At 36.0% G+C, this 21,309-nt stretch overlaps 1 protein-coding gene across 2 annotated transcripts in view; it reads left to right on the top strand.

Moving 5' to 3' along the window:
• The window catches only part of LOC101152936 (embigin-like), a 46,971-nt gene extending 31,979 nt beyond the window's left edge, over positions 1 to 14,992 (top strand). For both annotated transcript variants that reach the window (XM_063695446.1, XM_063695444.1), the window contains 6 exons: positions 39 to 128; positions 5,340 to 5,467; positions 7,748 to 8,024; positions 8,865 to 8,898; positions 11,262 to 11,316; positions 11,891 to 14,992. In XM_063695446.1, the coding sequence (XP_063551516.1) occupies positions 39 to 128; positions 5,340 to 5,467; positions 7,748 to 8,024; positions 8,865 to 8,898; positions 11,262 to 11,316; positions 11,891 to 11,908 (602 nt within the window). In that variant the 3' untranslated portion in view covers positions 11,909 to 14,992. The remainder of the gene's footprint in view (positions 1 to 38; positions 129 to 5,339; positions 5,468 to 7,747; positions 8,025 to 8,864; positions 8,899 to 11,261; positions 11,317 to 11,890) is intronic.
• The last annotated feature ends 6,317 nt before the right edge of the window (positions 14,993 to 21,309 follow it).

Raw genomic sequence — 21,309 nt, 5'->3', positions numbered from 1 at the left:
AGAACTAAGCCTATATTAATAACTTGAATTATCTTTAGGTTCACCATCATTAATAGCAAACAAATGGGAAGTTATTCTTGTTTCTTTCGAGAGGAAAAAAGAACGAAGGGGAACATTTAATTTCAAAGGTCAGTATTAATAACTTGAGGAATAGTTAATAACTTCAGCATTATGTTCTTAGATTTCTCAATCCTGTAATTTTTAAATTATTTTTACAATAATAAACGTAATATAGCTGAAAGAAAGTCATATGCTTTCCAGAGCCACAGGAGGCAGACTTGAAAATGGTCTTGTATCCCGCAAGTCCACTTCCTTCCTGCTTCTATTCCTCAATTTAAAGCACAGGTTTTAGTTCAAAAGGCCAGCCTACCACATTATTAGTGAATTATATCAGTCGCCTGAATTTCTTTATTTATCCCTCTAAATTCATAGCTTTTATAATAATCCTCCACATCTCTAAGTTATTGTGGTCCCAGCCTCTGAGAGTGTGGGTTGATGTTCTATATGCATAGCTCCAGGACATGGGATTTTAGGATCCATAAAACTTAAAAATAATATGGAGATGCACAAAGGGTTGCCTACTTTTTATTTCACAAAGTAAGGAGGTTTAAAGATATATACAAGCCCCAGAATATCATCCACATTTCTTTTCCTTGGAAACAAACGAATTAAAATATTTTACTGTTACCATCATTAAACCAAAACTCAAGGAGGTCTCAATCTCATAATAAAGACTAGTTGTTTGAGTTAGATAATTATCATTATGAAAAACCCAGTATTTTGTGGTGATTAGTGAACCATAATATCATTCTGGTATTTGGGAAATGCAATCTGTTGCCCTATTAACTACGTTGGACTCTGCTTTGCACTAATTTCCCAGGAAACATGAAAATTGTAACTTTTCCTAAAACTCCTAAAGCCCGACTGTCTGCTGTGACAGAATGTGGATGCTATTCTCAAGGCTCCATCAACAGCAGAATGGCTTGCTTCACCATTGCCATGATCTAATGGTTCACTCCTTTGTCCCTCATTGCGTCCCTTCTGCACTCACAGAGTCATTTTATTTTTATGGCTTTGTAATTATTCCAGTGTGGTGAATATAATAAATTCTTGTATTTATATATCTTGGTCTCTCCAAAAGCAGAAACTAGTATCATTCTTTGATTATTTTAGTCATGTATATTCTTTCTTAACTTTTTTCCCTCCATTTGCCTTTAACTTAGTGAAGGACTGGATAACACCATATACATTTCCTTTCAGTTTCCTTTTCCTTTCGCGTTTCATTTTTCCCTCCCCTGCCCCATCTGCCCTTCCCCTCCTCTTTCCTTAATCTCTCTTTTCCTTTCCTTTTTTCTGTCCTTTCTTCCCTCCCACCTTTTGAGTTCATTTCCTTCCTTTTTTCCTCCCTTTCTCTTTATTTTTCTTCCCAATGAGCAAAAAATATTAAACACACAAAATTTCAGTGAACATGTTTTATTGAGTTTTCAAAAAATATGTAAAGAAAGCCTACAAATTCTGAGGAAATGCTCATAGAATCTTGTGACTTAAAATGCTCCCAAGATATTCAACTTTAAACACTGTTTTCATTTTTTTTTTTCTAAGACATTGTGCTCTGGAAATATATACTAGTAATACCTGTTTTCAATATTGAAGATAACACATTTTTCTCATTAGTTTTGCTAATTACTTAAATTATTAGGTGGAAGTGATCATTCTTGTGTCTAATGTGAAGATTAACAAGCATTTTACTTTTCAACATACCAGTACACTGAATTGCAAGTATTCACACGGAAGGCCTCTTGATTCTCCAGCTGTTTTGAGATGACTAAGCTGATTTTGGCTGGTGTCAGCAGCATTGACCCAAGGCCTAGGATTTAAATCAAGGCTTTAAGGAAAGCAAAGAATCACTGAATACTTCCTTTTTTTTCTTTTCTAGTTGTCTTGAAGCAGTGTAGGTTAGCTAATTTGTTTTTAATGCCCATTTAACATTAACATAACTTTTAAGTATGTATTATATCTTGAAGATATTTATAAAATTAATAAGTTGGGTCCTTTCAAATCTTCCTTGGTAAAATAAAAATTCTCTATAATTCATCTAAATTGAATATTGCTTAGAGAAATAATTTTACTTGAGTAGTATTTAAAGACATCTGTACATTATTCATATTATAGTTATTTAATAGTTCTGAAAGGCTTATAAAATGGTGTATATTTTTATAAATGTCCTATTATATTATTTCTCCGTATGGTTTACTTAATGGTTTTTCCTAAGAAGAATAATTATCTTTTCTTAGAATACTTACAACTGCATGTTAGATGAAAAGCCTGTTTTATTCTCTATTTTAAATTGAGCCAAAGATAAATTTTTCTGCCATTGACTACATGAGCCACCTATAGTGCATGAGCCTGAGTCTTCAGAACAATTCATCAGCAAAGTCCCTGCTGCTGTCTTTAACGGTGCTGGTTGATTTACTACTACAGGGTTGTAAAAGGCCCTCAAGATTACTGATTAGTTCAATGCACAAAAACCTGCTGACTTTATGTGTTTCACTGTTGATGCTAGGACAGAGGAGACAGCAAAAGTGTACACTGGAAGTTTGTGACTGCTAATATATTGCTGATAACTTGCCACCCGAGAAGGAGAAAGATGAGTGATGGTCTATAGTGTTTCTCAGTAGTGGATCAAATATTCTGAGTGGTTGCTGAAAGCTTCCATAATACTTATCAATGTTAAAATATCTTAGTAGAAAGTATGAAGAAATTTAATTGGTAAAGAACAAGAACTTTTTGGAAGTCATGATGAGATTTTGATACTACCAAATGTAGTGAAGCCTGTCATAGCTCAACTATCTGTCTTCTCCTGGAAGTATCTAAAAATTCAAAGTATGGAAAGGTAGCATAGTAGAATCAGCTGGGACTTCAGCCCTGGATCCCAGTGTTGAAGTATAGTTAGCATTCTTTTACTACATGGAGTAGTCTTTTTTCCTAATTTGGTGATACCTAAAAGTCTTTGAACCAGTATGACATTTAGGCCAATTTGTTCTAGTGCATGAATATACAAATATAGTCTCCAATTTTACAACTCCAGAGAGCTGTTACTTTCACTGGGTATATCCAAACCCCATATTCCTAGAAACTAGCCTGAATCAGCAATTTCACCACCTTCAAACCTGGTTTATTCCAACCCTAGCACTCTTATGCATCCGACTTTATGCAAAGTCTTAAAAGGTCAACAGGGCAGATTAGAATACTGTCTCACTGTCCTTATATTAATAAATATTTCAGAATATAAGCTGTGGCCCCAAACCCCAGAATAGTTCAAACAAATGTCATGTTCCCTGAACATAGTGCATTTTATAATTTAAATCCACACTGCTGTTATTAGCCATATATAGCAGAACAAAAGCATGGTTTATGGTATTTTAGTCGTTAGTCTAGGGGATAATCAAGAAAACTGAAGAGATGGCAAGAAAACAGAATTTTGGTTTCAGCTTTTCTATGTTGTCACTCAGTCATTGTCAGCTACCTGCAATTTACAGCCTGATCTTAATATTTAGTTGGGATGGTTTAATAACATAGTCATGTGTTCCTCATCAAATCTCATAGAATACTCAACTTTCTTGAAAAGCCCCTTGCAGCTTCCAGTATGCTTCCCAAGCAGGTGGCTCTTCGAGGAATACTGAAAAGCAGTGTATATTCTGCCGGGTTTTTCCCCAAGAATTACCTTTCTTCCACATTTTATTCTTAGCCTGTGGCTAAATTTTGGTATTTTGAACCTATTTATCCTGGATAAAATTTCCAGGATAGGAAATCTTTAGTTGATACGAATTTATGAAAGGCCAGCAAAGAGTTAGAGAAAGTGGGAACAAGGAACAAAGGAAAATTAACAGAAAGAGAACAGCGTAAGAAAGAAAATAAGATTTAAAAATGCTTTCATGTGGTTTTGTAAAAAATATATATATACTAATATCCATTATGATAAATTTCCTAGTCAAGGAAGGATATTTTCCTGCTAAAGCATGACCCAATTGCCAGAATGAAACATGTAGAGATTGAGAAATGGGATATCTGAGAGATAAACAACCTGGGAAAGCGGAAACTGTGTCCTTAACTACTTAGTGTCTAATGCAAAGCCTGCACTCCAAAGCAGCGTTTGTTTTAAGATGAGCCTAACAGGGCTGTAGAGGTCATTGCCCTAGTAATGCACTAATGCATCTTGTGCCTCTTCAGATGGAACTCAGGAAGTGTGGCTGCTCTTCCTCTCAGGTTGTAGGGAACCTTGTGGCTTCAGCAAAGATTCCCTATTTTAGCCAAGCTCCAATCTCTGCTTATCTGCAGGTCTTTAGTTGACATGATTTCATCCATTCTTTCCCTACTGGCAAACTAAACATATAAATGAGAAAAGTAAACACACAAACACATGCATGTGCACACACACGGACACACAAAACCAAAAGAAGCAAAAAACCTGCTAAAATTCAAAAAAGTAAAAGAAAAAATTAACAAAATAATCTTAGTTGCTGAGTCTACATCTTCAGTGTAAGTGTACCTTCTATAATACATCCTTCAAGGTCAATCAGAAGGAACTGATTGCACCATGTAGGCTTTTCATTGTACTGTTTATGCTCTTATCTTTTAATATACCAAGTTATTTACATCCTTAAAACTTATTTTTTTTCTAAATTCAGTGCCCATTTGTATTCTGTTTCTAATGGAATCTACTTCAAACTTCCTTGACTAGGAAATTTATCATAATGGATATTAATATATATATATTTTTTACAAAACCACATGAAAGCATTTTTAAATCTTATTTTCTTTCTTACGCTGTTCTCTTTCTGTTAATTTTCCTTTGTTCCTTGTTCCCACTTTCTCTAACTCTTTGCTGGCCTTTCATAAATTCGTATCAACTAAAGATTTCCTATCCTGGAAATTTTATCTTCTCACTCAACTGCTACCTGAGGTCAAAACTTTGAAGAAAATAATTACTCTAAGGTAGCTTAGTAGGCGGGAAGAAAGAACAGGGGTTTGAAAATATGAAGCCTCTTTCTTACCCAAAACATGTAACTTATCCAAAAAGGAACAATACTTTTGTTGTTAGGCTCAATAATAGAAGACCTTCCATTTCTATACATTGGAGACAATTATATTGAATCTATCTACTATTATTATTACTACTAACTACACCCTAACTACTATAAATTAGTTTCATTTATGTAAAACTGAAAGTATGTAAAATAATGTAATGAAAAAATGAAAGGAGACAATATCTGCACATTTAATACATTTCCTTTACCTAAATTCTTTCAGTAACATACATTTCTCTATTTTATTCTCAGTCCCTGAACTTCATGGGAAAAACAAGCCATTGATCTCTTACGTAGGGGATTCTACTGTCTTGACATGTAAATGTCAAAATTGTTTTCCTTTCAAATGGACCTGGTACAGTAGTAATGGGAGTGTAAAGGTAAGATATTTCCTTGATTTGAAGAAAACAACAACAACAAAAAACATTTATTTAATAAATAACAAGATTGTAACAGACTCAGCATTCCTAAGATGATTTATACTTTTGTTACCTTGTTGTTTAGCTTATGTTCATAAAGAAAGAGCAGTGACAAATGGAGTTGTCATTTGATGGTTTTTGGCATGTTTGCATTATACATATGAAGATACTCGTAACTTTTCATTAGCTTGTACTTTGTTTTTTAGGTTTAACAATTTAATTACATTCTTTGAAAAGAAATTACATTTTGTGTATAGTTGCCTAGTTTAGAAATAACCCCATTAGAAAATACTCTTTTAAAAATCATTCCTTGAAAGTAACTAGAAAAAATGCTAGACACCTTTTTTGGGCTTCTGTCTCCTGAAACATCTGTGATAGAATGCAAAATAATGGCACTATTTGAGAAAATAATGAAAACTTTGTAACTTAATCTTACCTCTTAGGTTCTATCAGTAAGTGTCATTGGCCTTTTCAAGCTACCTGAGAGAAGCCAAATACTTTTAATTGCTTTTTTACTAAGATAAATCGCTATTCAAAGAGCTGATATTAAGAAAAACATGAGTATTTTATAAATAATTCCTGGTTTCCTTTCTTCTCCCCAAATTGCCTCTAATGGCAGGAAAATTTAGGACATTGTCCTTTAGGAGACACCCTTCCTCTGCCCTGGCACTAATAAGCATTACAATTAAAGTCCTGTTAAAGGCAAGCTATAATTGTAGAAGGAACATATGAGACAGTGTAGATGTTACAATGAAATATTAAATTCCTTCTTAGACAAAATTGGCATTATTATAGACTATTGAAGGATGATAGATGACTCAGAAGGGAGTGTGACTTACTCTGTGCTAACAGGTTTAGTTTTTCAATGAAATAGTTCCAACCAAATCCCATAGATGCAGACTGAAGCCATTCCTACTCCTGCTTGTCTTCTGATGGATGATGAGGAAAGGCAATCATTGTGTATGTGTAATTTTTTTTTAAAAAGTATAATTTTGTAAAAACAAATGTCAACTGTGGTATTTGAAATACACAGCTTTATTTATTGATGTGTATGTGGTACAACAATACGTGAAAAACATTAGCCTTCATCTAATTATATCAGGTGTTGAAAATGTCATTTTAGACATACTGGTGCTTTTGTCCATTGCTATACTAGTCATTATCCTCTTAATTTACCTCTAAGCATGAGTCGTATTAGGGTGTGAGAAAAGTTTGGGGAACAGGGTGCAGGTCAAAACTTGAGCACAAATGCGTTTTCAAAATGTAGACCAACCATGTGCATCAGAATCAGCTGGGTACTTATTAAAAATATCGTACTTTGATTGATTAGCTCTGACCAATCGGTACCAAACATTCCAGGCAGTGTTGTGCACATGGTGCCAGGTTGCTGTAATTTTTTTTTTTTTTGCACAAATAATATACTCACAGATAATTCTTCCTTGGATAAGCTCTGAGAATATTTGTATGCAAATTAGCATTTATTGAATAGTGCGGTTGAGTGATGGAGCAGGGAAAGCATCAAATGGCTTGGGAATAAAATTTAATTTAAATAGATTAAATAAAACAGCCCCGAATAGCTTAGTATGGCACCTTGTGAGTCTGTGGAAAACCCTGCAAATCTTAGAAGCCAGCTTATCTGAGAGAGAAAGAAATTCAGATATGAAAAGACAGAAGGTGTGCAGTTCACTTCGGGTCCCAGGCTCACAGAGGGTCCCCTCCGTTCTATCTACATCAGCTCCAAAGGCCTGAAAGTTTCATCTTCATTTCTAGCCTGGGGAAATCACATTGTCTGAGTGAGCGATTTTCCTGTATAGAAATGATCAGAAATAGTAGCTTCCAGGGTGGTAGTTGTTTGAATATGTGCCTGTGCTTGTGAAGGAAAAAGTACTTTGACTAAAGCACTAGGCAGGGATAGGAATGTGAGACTCAGATGACTGGGATTTTTCTGTTTTTAATTCTTCTATAATACTTAGCCATGATGACCTATTTACTTCTTTGTAGTTTTAAACATTCAGTGCTAAATCCTTATAGCAATGTATACATTTTTTCTTTGTTTGCTCCCTGGGAGATCAAACTCTGATAAGACTTAAGTGTGTTATAGATAACCTCTCACAAATTTTAATATGCCTTTCTCTAGTAAGCAGTGTTGTTGGCATTATCTTATAGCTTTCACTGAAAAACTATATCATGTATCTTTTATGTACTATGATAGGAATGGATTTTAATGTCTCCTCACATTAGGTTCCTGTTGGTGTTCAAATGAATAAATATGTGATCAATGGAACATATGCTAATGAAACAAAGCTGAAGATAATACAACTTTTGGAGGAAGATGGGGGATCTTACTGGTGCCATGCACTATTCCAATTAGGCGAGAGTGAAGAACACATTGAGCTTGTGGTGCTGAGCTATTTGGTGCCCCTCAAACCATTTCTTGCAATAGTGGCTGAGGTGGTTCTTTTAGTGGCCACCATTCTGCTTTGTGAAAAGTACACACAAAAGAAAAAGAAGCACTCAGGTGGGATTTCTTTTTTTTTTTTCGAAAGTATTATCAGTTAATTATAAGTATTATTTACTTATGATATGGGTTATGATTTGATACATTGCAATGACTTTAGGATTTTTGGGGAAAATCTTCATTTTCTTATTTGGAGCAGTATTTAGGTTTACAACAATGGTGACAGTGAGCTGGAAACATATCAATGGTCTTCCTGTTTCAATTCCTGAAAAAACTTAGTATTAAAAATGCCTTTTTTCTTTCTCTTCCTTGCCCCCTGCCCAACCCCCCACCTTTTTTTTTTTGGTGCTACTGGTACCTAAGTACCAATTAGGTGATATATATTCTGGCACTGGAATATTCGGAAAATCTATGATAGCTTAATATAAAAAGTCTCAAAGAAACAATTTTTCTTTCACTTAGATTATCATTTAAAAAATATTTTATTAACCATTCCAGAGTTCTCATTAAAGAGAGACCATCCTGTCATTTCCTATTTTTGCAGCCTGTGCCTGATAGGTTACAGGTTGATAAAGCAGTAATCCTAGAGAAAATTGACCTTACATCCTGTGTTCTTTCCTGATTTTATACTAAATTTTTAATGATTTAAATAATGACAAACTAAGCAGTCATGTTTTTGAAAATATCAGGCCACTAAACTGTGTTTGATCAGAAATGCAGATAAGGTCTGTAGTGCCGCTAAAGGAGGTGTAGGTGTTTAAGGTAGCATGTCTCTCCTTCATTCCAAACAAGAGAAACAGCATAGTACTTTCTTACTTAGGAAGGAGGTTTAATTGAGCATATACGTTCCATAAAAATGACAAACCAACTTCATAGTCAAATTCTTCTTTTGTTACACAGATGAGGGGAAAGAATTTGAGCAGATTGAACAGCTGTAAGTATTATTTTTTACAGATTAATTTTCACTTGAGTAAAATACAGGGAAATATAAAATTGAATGAAGTGTTTGCAGTTGGGGGAAAAAAGGCAGAGGAGTATTTTCTGTATATGCCCACGTGGTGGTGGAAAGTGGCATTCCAAGTCTGCCTGCCTGCGTGAGAATTCTTCTTCATCACTTACTACCTGCACTTCTCTGTACTTCAGCTTTCTTCTCTACAAAATGGATTTAATAATAGTACTCACCATATGAGGTTGTTGGATGGAATGAATATTATATATGTGTAAATGCATAGCATAGGTTATGGTGCGCAGAAGGTGTGCAGTAACCATCAGGAAGTATTTAATATTATTTTTTTAAAGCAATAGTTCTCAAGCCTGGCAATTTTTGATCACTTAAGAGTCTCTTTAAAAATACAGTTGCTCAGACCTTGCTGAATCTCCTGGACCAGAACCTCTTGGGTTGGGTCTGTGGGATCTGTATTTCTTGAAAACATCTACAAATGGTTTTGATCCTCTGTCTGTTGAAAATCACTGGCCTAGAATTCTATTAGTTATTATTATTCAGAGAACACAAATTGTGTCACAGGTTCTCTTACACAGCCTTTGTTTAGAGTTAAGCATGAGTAGGTCTGGAAATAAAATCACCAGGGATGTAATTTAGTTTGGCAAAGATGCGAGTTCCGGATTCCTCCAAGCCAGAGAACTGAGTACGGAGGCTGGTGACAGAGGTGTCTAAGACTGGGATTAAAGCCTGAGCAATAGAGCCAAGGGCTGGGGGCCAGGAAAACGAGGCTAGATTAAAGTTGCTGCAAGAAACCTGAGAAGTGGAAGGCCTGAGCAACTATAACTAACACAAAATGGCACTTAGAGTTTATCAGCCAACAGGAGCTCTATGGAGTGAGTGTTATAGGCACGGATAGCAGGAGTGGAGCAGACAGTTGTCATTTAGATGTTTGTAGACATTATTCAAATAATCATGTTCACTCTGTTCACATAGGCTGGTAAAATAAACCAATATGATATGAGCTTCCAAGTTAAGGGCACAAAATAACTACGTCAGAAATCCTATAACACCAGATAGAGAAAAGCAGTGTTGTCTTAGAATCATAGACTCCCATAGTTGGAAGGGAATTGTATCTCTCCCAAGGGAATCCCTTCTCTTTCTGGAGAATGTAGACATCTTATTTATGTTGATTTGAACTTCTAATCTTTCCTGTTTCCATGTATTGGCCTTTTTCTTGTTCTTAGCATCATATAACAAACGTGACAGTCATTGACATATTTGAAAACAGAACCTTGCTCGGATTCCTCTATTCTCTGAGCTGTGCCTCCCACTGTCTCTAACCATTCCTCTGAGCTCACATTTGGAAGTTGCATTCTGATTTAAAACACACTCTGAAAGGATGGTGCCAGAACAGTGTGGAATGGACCATCACTTCTGAACAATGTAAAATGGATTCAATCTATAGTGTAAAAGATGAATTATTTTTCTGAAAATTGGGTTAATGTACATCATTTTGTTCATCTTGTACAGCACCATAAGGATCACTGAAGGTGTTTAGTTTTTCTTTAGGTTATTTCACTATCTTTAGATTGTATACAAATATCAAGGACACTTGAACTCATTCAGAACAATGAGCTTTTTGGTGCCCCTCAAACCATTTCTTGCAATAGTTGCTGAGGTGTTTTCTTAGTGGCCATTATTCTGCTTTTGAAGAGTACACACAAAAGAAAAAAGCACTCAGGTGGGATTTCTTTTTTTTAGAAAATATTATCAGTTAATTATAAGTAACACTGTCTTATGATATGCATTATGATGTGATAATTGAAGCCTGCCCCCAAGACCTTGAAGGGCAAGGTATTCATTATGCGTACTGGTTATTTAGTTTTCGTCAATCTTTAGAATCTGAGGCCCACATTTGTAGTCCTGCTCTGATAAACTTTGGGTGGAAAAAGAACCATTTTTAACCTCTATTTCAGTGTAATAAGCATACAAATGTATAGCACCAATATTACACATGTTGGCTGACCTCCTAATTGGCTATTAGCTTGCATGTTTCCAAAACCACACATAAGTTATGGTCTTTATGCCCAAGTCCTCACTTATGCTTGGGGAGAAGCAATTCTCCCTGTGCATAAAATCAACAAGCCTTTGTCACTATCATTTGTGGTAACAGCTCCTCTTCAAGCAATGCCATAAAAATAAATTCAACATTGTAAATAAAACATTTTTAGGAAGAAAGAATTCTGTCTGTATCGACATTTTACATTTTAACCTGATAGCCATATCAGTGATGTACTGACTTAATTTTATATAATATAAACATTTAGTAATTTTCTTTTTTGTTTTCTGTACAGGAAATCAGATGATAGCAATGGTATAGAAAATAATGTCCCCAGGCATAGAAAAAATGTAAGTTACTTCTGAATGATATTCCAAATAAAAGGTAAAATTCAATATACATAGGCTATCTATTAATCAGTTACTTTTTTTAGTTCCATAAAAGATCTGGTCATTTATGATGTGCTCAAATATGCTTGTTTACACTATTATAGGGGAAAATATGCAGTATAGTTATACAAAAATAAATACTTTCCTTTTCCACCAGAGGACACATAGCAACCAATCTAGAAGTAAATCTTTTGCAGTGGCTACATATTTTATTTTATCACCATGGACTAGTTTCTTTTACAATTTTTCATGTAGCTTTATTTGTTTTCCTCTCAAATTTTCTGGATTTTCTGTTATTTTAGTTTCATGTATTCCCATGTATTTGGGGGTGTAAACGTATGCATATAAGCTAACTTTCTTTGCTGATTAGATTCAAAATTTTTAGTTCATCAACATTACAGTAGGAGCTCTTTGTTTTGGTAGTAGATTGGATCCCTCACTTCCCAGTATTTTTTGCTTTGCTAAAGTGATAGTAAGTTACTGTAAAATAACCAGAACATACTAATTATATTTGATTATGCTTTATTTAACTCAGGAGTCTCTGGGCCAGTGAATACAAAACATCATGTCGAGAATCATTGGAAGATATACAGAGTTCGTATTTCAGCTTTGTTTATCCTTCCTATTAAGAGCCTCTGAGTTTTTAGTTTTAAAAGGATGAAAAGCTTATGCAACGTGCTCAGCAGGAGCTTCATCAATGATATATGCTATCTCAGATCTAAAGGTATATTTTCATTCTATAATTATGTTACATAAAAGCAATGTAAATCAGAATAAATATGTTAGACCAGAATAAAATTAATTATATTCTGGTCTCCAAAAGACACACAGAACAGATATCAGCAGAATCACTTAATATTTCATAGAACAAAAATCACTCAAAACCTGTCTATAACCAAAGAATTAATGAAAAAGCCTTTGTCATTTGTCTTAGAAAGTTATTTTTTTAAAAAATCATGCTTACTATTAGTATCTATGGAAGTATATGTAACAATTTTTATGTAAAGGTCATCTTTCTGTGATAGTGAAAAAATATGTCTTTACTAAGTTGAAATGAATACTTTCTGCCTTTGCTAATGATAGTTATTCTACAATCTCCACAAGAAAAACATACCTTTTATCCAGAAATATTGGTTTAAGACAAATAAATAAAACTGTGCTTGCTCTAAAGCTCTGCACTACAAAAGCAAATTTTCCAGTCTTTATTCCACTCATAACCACTGCTTTCCCAACCAGGCTAAAGTGCTTCTTAGTCTTTAGGTAGGGTTTTGAACTTCATAAGGTACACCATTGTTTATGTTTTAGGGTGCAGGTCTGTATAGTTGTAATACTTAAAACACTGCTATACTGATGCTTTTGTGGCTCATGGTTTCCTGGTGTCTTTAACACCTGGCTTCCTGGTATCTATGACTGGTTAAATATCTAAACCTGCATTATTAGTGCTTTACAATAATAATTCCCTTGACTGAAGTCCGGAAGTACTAAAGTACTTCTTTTTTATTGCTGTGAATGCCTTAGACTTACCTTCAAAAGTAGGATACTTCATTTCTATTGCATATATAACTGGAATATTTTATAAACTCACTGTAATCAAATCTTATAAAATCTGAATCGACATGAAAAGTTGTCAGTGCTTGAATGAAATACTAAAATCATGCCACAGGATACTAGATAATGTAAATGACCATGATGTGTCCTTGGAGCTGGTGGGTGCAGTGTCCCACTGCTCACAGGGCAACAACTTTAATAACAGAAGCAAAAAGTGGTGGTGTGGAAGCCAAGATTCTTGGCGACTAGGGGATTTAAAGGTTGGGGAGGAGGAATTCAATGATTTGAAAAGAAATACTTTATAAAAATTTGCTCCATGTATTGGCTAAGAAAAATATAATAAAATTTTGGTAGTGAAAATTATATCGCTAATGTTTACCAGTATTACTAGTATGAATAATACACATAAGGTAGTGACTTGGAAGCTGCTCAATACTTCGTTGCTATAACAAAATGCAATATTTTGTTGTAAAGCATCTTAACTACACATATAAGTTTGCTGAACTTGAATACATCCCAGTAATGGCAAACTTTATTTTATTCTTGGTTTTCATTTTATTCTGGTCTTAGGGCCATACATTTATTTTAGTTTAATTATTATTTTGACAACATTACTTGGGTGATATCTATCTAATGGTAGATAACCAATCAGCTTAATTAATCTAAACTATTTGAATTCAGGGAAATATTAGTCAAATCTGCTGTTTGACTAAATACAATTCAAAGCAATATATTTGTGACTGGGAATACAGAACACAAGGAAACAAATGCGTAGCCCATCTGCAGTATGCATTCTTCCATTTTACAACCACTAACCATTGAGGCTGATACAATTTTCAAGCAAGAAGCATTGCTTCCCAAAGGTAAAATAATCAGAAATATTTCTATAGTAAATTGACTTTTTAATTGGCAATACTGCTTATTTTTTTCTAGCAAAGACAATTTATTGCAGTAACCTTAAATAGGAAAAGTACTCAAAAATTAAAGTTGATTTTTTGGCTTTTTGTAGTCTCTCTAGAGGACTTCTAGAAAATTACCACTGTTGGATTTTAATCTGCTTCCATTAACCAATCTTATAGAGATGATAAATGGATTAACTAATACTGACCAACTATAAATTGACTGCAAATAATAAGCCACATAAAAGCTGAAGTAGGAAAACTACTCCAAGTTTATATATTAGGCACCTTGGGGAATTCTTAGTCTTTCCAGCTAACAAGGATTTTCAGCATAATAAGTAGATTTAATGATGGCATAAAATTCCCAGATACTTTCATATACATTTTTTGCCAAAGTGTAAATCTTCTCCTTTTGCAGTCTTTTTATTATCCCAACATTTAGCTGCTCAGGCCCCAATCTAGAACTCATTCTGATATTTTCTTCTTATGTATTAATTAATACTTATGGGTCATGAATCCCTGCTCCTTTGACCTTTTTAATAGCTCATGAATCCACCCCATTGCCTCCCGAACTCTGCGCACACCAGCTGCAACAGCTAATGCCTTGGTTTTCCTACCTCAGTCTCCTTTTCTATTAATCCCTCTTTTGCATGGCTGCTTGAGTCCACTTTCTCAAACACAAACCTCACTATGCAACTTTGGAATCTCTGTAGGCTTACCTTTGCCGTTTCTTAATATTGCATTCTCCAAATTGCTAATCTCTATCCAGTCTCTTGAACTAGACTTGGTACATGGAGATTCCGCTCAGAAAGTGCTCTTCACACTTCTACCTGCTTGACTAACCCCAGATTATCTTTCAAGACTTTAATCTGATCTTGTGTCTTAGAGAAGCCCCCATACCTAGTAGAGCATGTACCATCTTACATGCTTAAGTAACTCCACATTTATTTGTGTTTATTACTCTGTGTTATAAATATACATTTGTTGGTCTCTCTCTTGGATTATTTTCTTTCTTTGTCCTGTAACTACCACTGAAAGGGTGCAATACAGATGTCTTGAAATGTGTGTTGAATGGATGAATGTATAAATAAAAATGAAATTTTGTAAATTTCTACTTATTCTTAGAAAAACAATTAAATTGTGACACATCAGAATTGAAAAAAAATTCTAATAAAAAAACAAGCTTTTATAACTTCAGTATTTGCTTCTTTTACTTTGAAAAACACATAGAATAGTATAAAGGTCTAGTCATATTTTCTGTAATAATGAATTAGTGTCTTGTGAGCAAAACAAGTTCTAATTCCTAAACTATTACTATTACACAGATTGTGTTGCTTTCAACTTATTTAAATTTTCCTTGTTCTTCATGTTTCATGGACAGTACAAATGCAAACCTTATCTTTATCCTTTATTCTAATAAGATAATGCATTGATTTTTAAATGTAAGGAATTTTAGGCCAGGCATGGTGGCTCACAGCTATAATCTCAGAACTTTGGGAGGCCAAGGAGGATGGATCACATGAGGATAGGAACTTGAGACCAGCCTGGGCAACATAGTAAGACTCTGTCTGTACAAAAAATAAAAAAGAAATTAGCCAGGCATGGTACTTGCCTGTAGTTCCAGCTACTTGGGTGGCTGAGGTGGGAGGATTACTTGAGCCCGGGAGTTTGATGCTGCACTGAGCTATGATTGCCACTGCACTTCAGCCTGGGAGACAGAGGAAGACCCTGTATCTGTTCCCCCCGAAATTTAGCGATTGTATTCCTTTACATCATACTGTAGAGAGTTGATGTTTGTATTCACTCCACTAACCTCATTCCATGTTCCCCTGCCAGTATACTTCAGAATATCTCAGATCCAATTCAAAATTTCATCTTAAAAGGTAGAATTATTTTCACAGTTTCATAGTTTAGTTTTGATTACTGAAAGCATTTCTTTCATTTTGTCTAATTGAACAAATTTATGCAAAGGATTGGGGACTTATTCCTCATTAGTATTGTTCATCTATAGGTGGAAATAAGTTCAAGTATGTGTTGCAGTATTAATTAAAGGCAAAGTGACCTACTTGTACTATATTCTGAATAAATAATGAATGAAAAATAGAAGAATGACTCAGTTATTTTAGACTCTTAAGTTATACAGATTTATGTAATGTCTATTTTGATTTTTATTAATTAACCATGAATTTATCCTACTCTAGTATTGAGAAAAAGAAAATGGAACTATGGGCCCTTCTTTCAAATGATACTTAGGAATGTATCTGCACTGTATCCAGAAGGTCAGTTACATGCCCTGTTTACCAATTGAATTCTGCTTCACTAAGGATAATAATAACTGACATTGAGTGCATGGCACATGATGGGCACTGTGCAAAATGCTTTGACATGTTTTGTTCATTTAATCCACGCAATGGTCCTATGCTATAAAAACAGTTAATATCTACTTTTTTATAGATGAGGAAACTCCAGCTTAGAGAGATTAGGTAAGCTGTCTAAAGTCACCCTGCCTGTAAGTGTTTAGAGCTGAGATTCACATTCACGGAGTCCTCCTGAAGAACCTAGGATTAACCACTATGTTGAACAGCTTTGGCCTGCAAATTACATGCTTCTTAGAAAATGAGGCTATTATCTATAATCTGTATTTTTTAATATCAATTTTATTCCTTTCAACTGGTCAGTTATATCATAAATTCCATGGAATTTTTATGGAACCCATGCTTTGCCACTCTTGTATCCCTATAGTGGTGCTGGGGAATAAAGACACATTTATTTGCCTTAGCACTGTTTCTTTCTTTCTTTCTTTTTTTTTTTTGCAATTTTACTTATAAATTGGGAGGGTGGCCATAAAATTTATCATCCAACCACTGAAAGTGAAAGAAGATGCTATTTATGATTTCCCCAGGACAACAGGCAGAAAATACTCTCTGGTCATACATTTAGCCTGCAGAGAGAATTTAAGTACATTATGGATAGTCTGCCATAGACACAGCAGTAGCATCTGCAACAAGTGAATGATAAATATGTATACATATGTAACTAACCTGCACATTGTGCACATGTACCCTAAAACTTAAAGTATAATAATAAAAATTAAAAAATCAACTTTCAGGGAAATAGCCATTTTTAGAAAACATAGGGAAATAGCCATTTTAAGTAAATGTCAGGCGAGTCTCACTATAAACTGCCTATAATGAGACAGTTTAGTAAGCTTAAAGTTTTATTAATTCCCAAAAGCATCTAATAGGTTGAGATTTATTGGCATTCAAAAGTATGATTCACAAATTGTAAGAGAAGCTGGCAAAGAAAGTCATGTATTTGCTGGCCTATGGAATGCACTGGAGAATTCTTTGGACTTGCATATCTTCTGATTCATGTGTCATAATAATGTCTGTGTGATTCTCAGTGAATCATGAATGCATGATTATGCTTTTACAATAAAATTTGCTTATGAAGTCAGTGAAAATAATTCATGAATAACATTGTCAAAATTACTTTTAATCACATGATTAACCTGCAACAACTATGTATATTATTTTTATGTGTTGGCTTATTATGTTCAAAAACTTTGTTTATAAAAACTGATTTTGCTGAGGGAGGAGCCAAGATGGCCGAACAGGAAGAGCTCCAGTCTACAGCTCCCAGCGTGAGTGATGCAGAAGATGGGTGATTTCTGCATTTCCATCTGAGGTACCGGGTTCATCTCACTAGGGAGTGCCAGACAGTGGGCGCAGGTCAGTGGGTGCAGTGCACTGTGCGTGAGCCGAAGCAGGGCGACACGTTGTCTCACTCTGGAAGCACAAGGGGTCAGGGAGTTCCCTTTCCTGGTCAAGGAAAGGGGTGACAGACGACACCTGGAAAATCAGGTCACTCCCACCCGAATACTGCACTTTTCCGACAGGCTTAGGAAACGGCACACCAGGAGATTGTATCCCGCACCTGGCTTGGAGGGTCCTACGACCATGGAGTCTCACTGATTGCTAGCACAGCAGTCTGAGATCAAACTGCAAGGCAGCAGCGAGGCTGGGGGAGGGGTGCCCGCCATTGCCCAGGCTTGCTTAGGTAAACAAAGCAGCCAGTAAGCTCGAACTGGGTGGAGCCCACCACAGCTCAAGGAGGCCTGCCGGCCTCTCTAGGCTCCACCTCTGGGGGCAGGACACAGACAAAAAGACAGCAGTAACCTCTGCAGACTTAAATGTCCCTGTCTGACAGCTTTGAAGAGAGCAGTGGTTCTCCCAGCACACAGCTGGAGATCTGAGAACGGGCAGACTGCCTCCTGAAGTGGGTCCCTGACCCCTGACCCCCGAGGAGCCTAACTGGGAGGCACGCCCCAGTAGGGGCAGACTGACACCTCACACGGCCAGGTACTCCTCTGGGACAAAACTTCCAGAGGAACAATCAGACAGCAGCATTCGTGGTTCACGAAAATCCGCTGTTCTGCAGACACTGCTGCTGACACCCAGGCAAACAAGGTCTGGAGTGGACCTCTAGCAAACCCCAACAGACCTGCAGCTGAGGGTCCTGTCTGTTAGAAGGAAAACTAACAAACAGAAAAGACATCCACACCAAAAACCCTTCTGTACATCACCATCATCAAAGACCAAAAGTAGATAAAACCACAAAGATGGGGAAAAAACAGAGCAGAAAAACTGAAAACTCTAAAAAGCAGAGTTCCTCCTCCAAAGGAACACAGTTCCTCACCAGCAACGGAACAAAGCTGGATGGAGAATGACTTTGATGAGTTGAGAGAAGAAGGCTTCAGATGATCAAACTACTGCAAGCTACAGGAGGAAATTCGAACCAAAGGCAAAGAAGTTGAAAACTTTGAAAAAAATTTAGACGAATATATAACTAGAATAACCAATACAGAGAAGTGCTTAAAGGAGCTGATGCAGCTGAAAGCCAAGGCTCGAGAACTACGTGAAGAATGCAGAAGCCTCAGGAGCTGATGCGATCAACTGGAAGAAAGGGTATCAGTGGTGGAAGATGAAATAAATGAAATGAAGCAAGAAGGGAAGTTTAGAGAAAAAAGAATAAAAAGAAACTAACAAAGCCTCCAAGAAATATGGGACTATGTGAAAAGACCAAATCTACATCTGATTGGTGTACCTGAAAGTGATGGGGAGAATGGAACCAAGTTGGAAAACACTCAGCAGGATATTATCCAGGAGAACTTCCCCAATCTAGCAAGGCAGGCCAACATTCAGATTCAGGAAATACAGAGAACACCACAAAGATACTCCTCGGGAGGAGCAACTCCAAGACACATAATTGTCAGATTCACCAAAGTTGAAATGAAGGAAAAAATGTTAAGGGCAGCCAGAGACAAAGCTCGGGTTACCCACAAAGGGAAGCCCATCAGACTCATAGCTGATCTCTCAGCAGAAACTCTACAAGCCAGAAGAGAGTGGTGGCCAATATTCAACATTCTTAAAGAAAAGAATTTACACCCCAGAATTTCATATCTAGCCAAACTAAGCTTCATAAGTGAAGGAGAAATAAAATACTTTACAGACAAGCAAATGGTGAGATATTTTGTTACCACCAGGCCTGCCCTAAAAGAGCTCCTGAAGGAAGCACTAAACATGGAAAGGAACAACTGGTACCAGCCACTGGAAAATCATGCCAAAATGTAAAGTCCATCAAGACTAGGAAGAAACTGCATCAACTAATGAGCAAAATAACCAGCTAACATCATAATGACAGGATCAAATTCACACATAACAATATTAACTTTAAATGTAAATGGATGAAATGCTCCAATTAAAAGACACAGACTGGCAAATTGGATAAAGAGTCAAGACCCATCAGTGTGCTGTATTCGGGAAACCCATCTCACGGGCAGAGACACACATAGGCTCAAAATAAAAGGATGGAGGAAGATCTATCAAGAAAATGGAACACAAAAAAAGGCAGGGGTTGAAATCCTAGTCTCTGATAGACTTTAAACCAACAAAGATCGAAAGAGACAAAGCAGACTATTACATAATGGTAAAGGGATCAACTCAACAAGAAGAGCTAACTATCCTAAATATACATGCACCCAATACAGGAGCACCCAGTTTCATAAAGCAAGTCCTGAGTGACCTACAAAGAGACTTAGACTCCCACATAATAATAATGGGAGACTTTAACACCCCACTGTCAACGTTAGACAGATCTACGAGACAGAAAGTCAGCAAGGATACCCAGGAATTGAACTCAGCTCTGCACCAAGCAGACCTAATAGACATCTACAGAACTCGCCACCCCAAATCAACAGAACATACATTTTTTTCAGCACCACACCACACTTATTCCAAAATTGACCACATAGTTGGAAGTAAAGCTCTCCTCAGCAAATGTAAAAGAACAGAAATTATAACAAACTGTCTTTCAGACCACAGTGCAATCAAACTAGAACTCAGGATTAAGAAACTCACTCAAAACCGCTCAACTACATGGAAACTGAACAACCTGCTCCTGAATGATTACTGAGTACATAATGAAATGAAGGCAGAAATAAAGATGTTGTTTGAAACCAATGAGAATAAAGACACAACATACCAGAATCTCTGGGACACATTCAAAGCAGTGTGTAGAGGGAAATTTATAGCACTAAATGCCGACAAGAGAAAGCAGGAAAGATCCAAAATTGACACCATAACATCACAATTAAAAGAACTAGAAAAGCAAGAGCAAACACACTCAAAAGCTAGCAGAAGGCAAGAAATAACTAAAATCAGAGCAGAACTGAAGGAAATAGACAAAAAACCCTTCAAAAAATTAATGAATCCAGGAGCTGGTTTTTTGAAAGGATCAAAAAAATTGATAGACTGCTAGCAAGACTAATAAAGAAAAAAAGAAGAATCAAATAGATGCAATAAAAAATGATAAAGGGGATATCACCACCAATCCCACAGAAATACAAACTACCATCAGAGAATACTACAAACACCTCTACGCAAATAAACTAGAAAATCTAGAAGAAATAGATAAATTTTTCGACACATACACTCTCCCAAGACTAAACCAGGAAGAAGTTGAATCTCTGAATAGACCAATAACAGGCTCTGAAATTGTGGCAATAATCAATAGCTTACCAACCCAAAAGAGTCCAGGACCAGCTGGATTCACAGCTGAATTCTACCAGAGGTACAAGGAGAAGCTGGTACCATTCCTTCTGAAACTATTCCAATCAATAGAAAAAGAGGGAATCTTCCCTAACTCATTTTATGAGGCCAGCATCATCCTGATACCAAAGCCGGGCAGAGACACAACCAAAGAAGAGAATTTTAGACCAATATCCTTGATGAACATTGATGCAAAATCCTCAATAAAACACTGGCAAACCGAATCAAGCAGCACATCAAAAAGCTTATCCACCATGATCAAGTGGGCTTCATCCCTGGGATGCAAGGCTGGTTCAGCATATGAAAATCAATAAATGTAATCCAGCATATAAACAGAACCAATGACAAAAACCGTATGATTATCTCAATAGATGCAGAAAAGGCCTTTGACAAAATCC

The sequence above is a fragment of the Gorilla gorilla genome, chromosome 1, assembly GCF_029281585.2.
Source record: "Gorilla gorilla gorilla isolate KB3781 chromosome 1, NHGRI_mGorGor1-v2.1_pri, whole genome shotgun sequence".
Taxonomy (NCBI): Eukaryota; Metazoa; Chordata; class Mammalia; order Primates; family Hominidae; genus Gorilla; species Gorilla gorilla.
The sequence above is the reverse complement of the archived record's forward strand: the minus strand, read 5'-3'. Positions and strand labels throughout refer to the sequence as shown.